Below are 6600 nucleotides of genomic sequence, written 5' to 3'. Positions count from 1 at the left end.
CAATGTCACCTGGGGCAAAACGATGCGATCACTCCCTGAATGGACGGAGATCACTGAGCCGGATATGGTGTTGCATGCACTTAGCCAAACCTACGTCCCACTCACGAAGAGAGAACACATTGAGTCTTTGCGACGTAGTCTTTTCTTCCAACTTTCAGAGATCGGGGACTCACCAAAGTCAAAAGGTTGGGATCAAGAACATCAGCATTGGTGTCAGTTTTTTGTGTCACTGTATCTGTGGCATACATTTGTGCAATGACTGTGCCCACAGGAAGGGAAACTTCCTTCAATGACTCATTCTGCACTAGGACAGGAAATTTATTCACATCAACATGTGAAGCAGGAATTACATAAGACTGTACCAGCACACCAGCTAGAAGAGCGAGAGAAGTAGGGGTTTCAACTAGTAGGATATCTTTTGATGCAGAACAATGTCTTTCTGCTTTGCAAGTAGCTAAGCATTCTTTCCTGGGAGCTATAGTGAGTGTGCCAGGACCTAACCATTTAACTTGTCCAACTGAATCATCTTCGATTTTTTTCTGTTCAGACAGTTGTTTCTGTTGAAGAACTTGTGAAATCAGTGGCTGTATCCGAAAGGATTGTGAAGATGTGACATTTGTATTTTCAGTACAGAGGTCAGCTAGGCATTTGAGTAAGTTTGCATTTGTCCCAATGATGATGGGGACTTCGTCAGGGCTATGAGGCTCTGGACAAACCAAGGCAAGCAGAGACAGGGACTCAGATACACCTAGGTCTTTGGGAAACTCAAGATCTACCACAATATATCCTTTGAATGGATAGCTGGACTCACTTAGACCCCATATGCCAAGCCTGTAACAGGGTGAATTGGTAGAGCTGACAGGTGCTTAGAGTACCACTTCTCGAATATGATTGTGACCTGCGAGCCACTATCCAACAAGGCTTGACAAGGATGACCACAAATCTTTACTTCTATGGTGGAAGATGGTCCCACCAATCCCTTGGGAACACTCCATTTACTGGATGATCAGATGATGTTTCTGAATTACTTTTGCGGGATTGTGGGATTTTCAGGGGCTCTACATTTTGTGGTAATATGCCCATTTTCACCACATCGATAACAAAAGAAATCATCAGGATCTCGAGAAGACTGACATCTCACTCTTATAGAAGAGCCATTTGAAACTTCCTTAGATTTGGTCTGGGAGTCTTTTTGCTCATGTGCTGACTTCACTGTCATAGCGGTTAGCTGACTCTTAAGCTCTTGCACTTGTTTTCTTAGTGCATTAACTTCACTGTTATTTTCAGTTTCGAGGGATTTCTTTTTCTTTGTCACACTAGCACTGTTGACGTTTACACGACAACGTTTTCAACTAAAAACGGAAAACTTTGGCTGTTCGTTTACATGACAATGGCGTTTTGGGGCCTGAAAATGCAAACTTTTGAAAACTGGTTTCAAAGTGCAAGTTTTTGAAAACGATGCCATTATCATCTCCGTGTAAACATACAAAAACGCGAAATTGTAAAACAATGACGTCATGCGCATGCGTATAACGTGTTCAGTCTATAGGTATGCGCACGAGTACTACAAAACAACGCGCAAGACATTCAAAACTACAATGGCGGACTACAGGACTATGTTTGTGCTGCTCAAGACTTGTAGTAATAAAGCAACATCATCGTCTGTCCAGACAAAATTGCTCGATGCTTTCGCCATCTTCATTGTTTGTATTCACCGCTCTGTGGAAGAATGTTTATGTGCGCAGGCGCGTAGTGTTTCTTTACAAAGTTACATCGCCAACTACTGGCCTGGCATGCATAATACAGCATTTTTAGTAGTTTTCACAGATTCGTGTGAACGGGGATCTTTTTGACAACGTTGTCATCTGTACGCAAAACTTTTCAAAAACGCAAATGAAAAATGTTTCTGTTTTTAGTACATCGTTGTCATGTAAAAGTACCCTAAAGCTCTAGGTGGAGGGCACTCGTGTGGTCAGCTCACTCAGTTTTAGCTTCAATTATTTAGTTCAGCTTGTAAACGTGAAACTTCAGATTGTTCAGCTTGGGTATTTTCATCGACTTGCACCGTTTTGACATGCTGTCATCATGCAGACATAGTCTTGCTGCTTCATGTTCTTCTTCTTCTCAAATTTCACCCAGAAGTTGCAGGAAAGTGGGAGGATTACTTTTTTCCTCTTAATCTTAACTGTAGTAACATTAGATCAGTTTCAGTAGTGCCTCGAATAAATTGTTAAACTCTGGCTTTGTCAGCTAATCTGGGCTCTAGACCTCTTTCTGTACAATTTTGGAAAGGGATCTTTCTATTCTCTGCAAGAATGCAGACAAGAGCTCACCAGGATTTTGTCTTAGAAGACACCTGACTCAGTTGTTCCAAAAGCACTCTCCAGTGCCTCTATATAGTCCATAGGACTTGCATTTGGGTTGGTCAATCTTACTGCTTGAATGAGCTCTAAAGCTGGACCCTTAAGACTATCCACAATTTTCCTTCTCTTTTCTTTAATGGAGCAGTCACACTCTTCTACCATGAGCCTGGCTTTTTCACTCCAACTCTCCAGATTCTCATCTCCAGCAGGAGTAGGGCTGACTCCTGAGAGAGTTCTAAGATGTCGGTAAGCACTGCTCTCAGTGGACGGTTTTGCTGTTCTTTCCAACAGTTCTCCAACTGCTCTGATGATGGACTTGGGGCTATTTCCTGACGTTAAGTTAGGGGCCAAGGGAGAATGAATATCATCCAAAATTTTGCCTTTCTCCCTTAATAATTTAGACAATTTCTCTGAGAAACTCTCAGGAATATTTCTCTCATCACCTGCTGTTGTTATGCCCCAAGCATCACCTCCACTCACTGGAATCACATCAAAAGGAATTGTGTCTGACTCTACTCTTTCACGGCATTCACATAACACCATGATGCAATCTAGTTCAGGTTTATACGTTTTCCCTCTCACTTGCACTCTGTCAAGCGCTTTAATCTGTTGCAGAGTTTCTTCAATGAGTGAAATATCAGCTTCTTCTGGCACTCTGGTTAATAAAATGGCATGGGTAGAGTTAATTCCTTCCCCTCTACACCAGTTACAGAGCTCAGCACCCAGTGTGGTACGTACTGTGTCAGCCATAGTGGTAAACTCTCAGTTAACAGTCTTCTGCCAAGTACTACTTAACAGTTGTATATATTTTTATGTTTATTAGGGGAAAACAAATCTCAGTGGTGCCTCCATTTTGTGTAACCCCTATCCCAATGTTATATGTTAGACCCAAATAATCAGACCTACAACGGAACGGTTTGTACCCTGGGTATAAACAGGGATTCTTTGACGCCAATCAGTTTGTCTGCTGATTTTTAACTGTATGAATGGCTTTAATTATTTGGTGCCTACACTTAGTAGTATAATGAGTTGAATTTACCATACTAAGAATAATTACAACTCAACGTATTAACTGACTATAAAAGTAACTGGATTATGAAATGAAAAAGTAGGCAGAAGTCAAATATCTATAATAAAAAGTTTCTGTATTTATCCGAAAATTATATAAAAATAAAAGATATGAAATAAAATTATAGTAATGAACAATGACTTAAAATGAAGTCAACCACCAATCTACATTTTTAGTTAAATTTGTTCAGTAAACAATGAAATGAAATAAATGTGCTTAAAAATATATATATATATATATATATATATATATATATATATATATATATATATATATATATATATATATATATATATATATTTTCTTCACATTTTAGAATAATAGTAAAGTCATCAAAACTATGGAATAACATAAATGGAACAATGGGAATTATGTTGTGACTAAACAAAATCCAAAATAAATCAAAACTGTGTTATATTTTAGCATCTTCAAAGCAGTCACCCTTTGCCTAGAATTTGCAGACATGTACTCTTGACATTTTCTCAACCAACTTCTTGAGGTATCACCCTGGGATGCTTTTTAAATGGTATTGAAGGATGTTGGGCACTTATTGGTTGCTTTTCTTTATTATTTGGTCCAAGTCATCAATTTCAAAAACTTTTTTTATTTTATTTTTTTTATTAAATGTTAGTTTTATAATGAAATAAATTAATAAGGTGGCACAATTATATTTTTGTCTACAAAACTAATTTCAAACATTTAAGCATACACCTTAAGATCAAAAGATTTTTAAGATCATGAGAAACATTTCAGTCAAGTGTTTCAAAACATTTTGACCAGTAGTGTGTGTGTGTGTGTGTGTGTGTGTGTGTGTGTGTGTGTGTGTGTGTGTGTGTGTGTCTGTGTGTGTGTGTGTGTGTGTGTGTGTGTGTGTGTGTGTATATATATATATATATATATATATATATATATAAAATCAACTCCAAAACCCCCTTGGTTATTAATACTAAGAATGATTCAATGTAAACAAGCATAATGGGCGCAAACACACACTCTCTCACACACATACACTGTCTTTGTAAAACCCAATGTTGCAGGCCTGTGTCGATGCTTGAGTGCGGTGTGGCTGAGAAAACGTAAACTGGCCTCTTCACTTATAAGCAAACAACTTAAAGGTGGTGCACATGCATTTAATGTACCTGAGATGCTGAAGGTTGGAGAGGGATGATAACCAGTTCTGAGATGATGCTAAGGGTGTTGGAAGACAGCAGATGGCTCACAGTTAATTCACAACGCACAGAAGTCGAAGCACCATTGAGTATATAGGAGGGGCTCTATAAACGGTATTGTTTATAATTAAGGCAAGTATACAGTGATGCCCGGTTCACACATGATCCGTTTGCGGACCGGTTCACACATGATCCGTATGCGGTGCGTACGCAGTGCAGAAGCAGCATGCGCTTGATTGTGCTGTCACATAATTAAATCAAATCAAATCACTTTTATTGTCACACAACCATATACACAATTGCAATAGTGTGTGAAATTCTTGGGTGCAGTTCCGAGCAACATAGCAGTCGTGACAGTGATGAGACATATACCAATTTACAATAAACATCAGATTAACACAACACAATTTAAAGTCGAATATACACATAATTACACACAACACAATATACAAATAATAACATACACTGTACAGTATACAATACACACAAAATAGATACACATTATTCATAAAAATAAAAATAAAAATAAAAAAGTATATATAGAATATATAGAATGTACAGTAGGTTGTATTGTACTGTATTGACATTCAGGCTGTCGGTTGATAGTAAGTTGTTAAGAGAGAATATAATATAATAATAATATAATTTATGACAGTCCGGTGTGAGATATAAGAGTAAGAGTAATAAAGTGCAGTGCTGATGTATTTTGATCGTGGGAGATCAAGAGTTCAAAAGTCTGATTGCTTGGGGGAAGAAGCTATCATGAAGTCGGCTGGTGCGGGTCCTGATGCTGCGATACCGCCTGCCTGACATAAGATATGTTTGCAGTGCGCAACTGATCCGTGGCTTCTGTACACCACAAATACAACAATGGGTAAGTAGTTTGCCATTATTTTGATTTTAAACATTTAAACGTGGTACTTCTCTTATGTGAAAAGGTAGTATCACAAACATTTAAAATAAAAACTTACCATCCACACAAACAGCCGAGGAAACTGCCTCCCATGCCTTTTCTTTTGCATTTAAATCTTTATACAAGAAATCCTGCGGGTCATAGAGAACTTTGTTTTTCCACCTCCACGATGAGACAAGTGTCATCCTTTATGTCTTTTTTTTTTTCAAATATGAGGTAAGGTGTAGTTCTCTGACCACTAGCCTGTCACGTATTTGCTGCTTTCTGCTGAGATGCTAGTGTCTCCACCCCTACCCCCCACACAATATAACATGCTGTGTAGTGTATTTCACATCAAAAAAATATTTAGATATACTTCTGATCGCATTTGTTATTTTTGCAACTCCTGGTAATAGTGTGTTTTGGTTTTCTTTGCTTTACCTAGGGCTGAAAGTCATATGGCGACTGTGAAAAACAGCAGACTTGAATTATATGCATTTATGGTGAAATTGCTAAATTTTCGTGTCAATCCATGTTCATTTTGACCACGAACACTTTAATTCAGCACATGCAGCACAGCAAAAATAGACTCGCAGAAACGATCACTGCACTGCTGCTTCTGCACCGCTCCTGCAACCTGTTAACATGGGCACTGAAAAAAATATGTATTGCATACGTACTGCAAACGGATCATGTGTGAAACGGGTGTGAGAAAGCAGTACAGATACAGCAGGACATGTGATGACTAATAGAAATTTCACTGTCAGAGGCTTTTTTTGTCTAGAAAAAGAAATGACATTATTTCTCATCTCTGCATGTTCATCATTCATAACATCTGGATTTGAGTGATTAATCTTATAGCATGTGTTTAGTGATCTCACAGGCAAAGCTCTCCCATCATTGCCTCATAGATTCAGGACAGCATGACAGTGTGTACCTGGGTCAGCTGCATGCATTGCTCTAACAGTAATTTGTCTCTTGTGAGAGTGTGTGCTGAACTCTGAGGGTTCTCTGCTTGTGATTATGCCGTTCCACACAACAATCTGGAAAGTATTTGGGTGCACACAAGAACAAATACCTGTATACTACTCATGTAAGAGATCATGC

At 38.5% G+C, this 6600-nt stretch overlaps 1 protein-coding gene across 1 annotated transcript; it reads right to left on the bottom strand.

Moving 5' to 3' along the window:
* Positions 1 to 2345: 2345 nt before the first annotated feature.
* LOC127452273 (paraneoplastic antigen Ma1 homolog) lies at positions 2346 to 3113 on the bottom strand. The gene has a single exon (XM_051717612.1). The coding sequence runs from the start codon at positions 3111 to 3113 to the stop codon at positions 2346 to 2348; it is 768 nt and encodes a 255-aa protein (XP_051573572.1).
* Positions 3114 to 6600: the final 3487 nt, after the last annotated feature.

Source organism: Myxocyprinus asiaticus, chromosome 14 (assembly GCF_019703515.2).
Source record: "Myxocyprinus asiaticus isolate MX2 ecotype Aquarium Trade chromosome 14, UBuf_Myxa_2, whole genome shotgun sequence".
Lineage (NCBI taxonomy): Eukaryota > Metazoa > Chordata > Actinopteri > Cypriniformes > Catostomidae > Myxocyprinus > Myxocyprinus asiaticus.
The sequence above is the reverse complement of the archived record's forward strand: the minus strand, read 5'-3'. Positions and strand labels throughout refer to the sequence as shown.

Coding starts and splice junctions, on each gene's coding strand:
- LOC127452273 (XM_051717612.1), bottom strand. CDS start 3,113: ATGGCTGACACAGTACGTACCACACTGGGTGCTGAGCTCTGTAACTGG.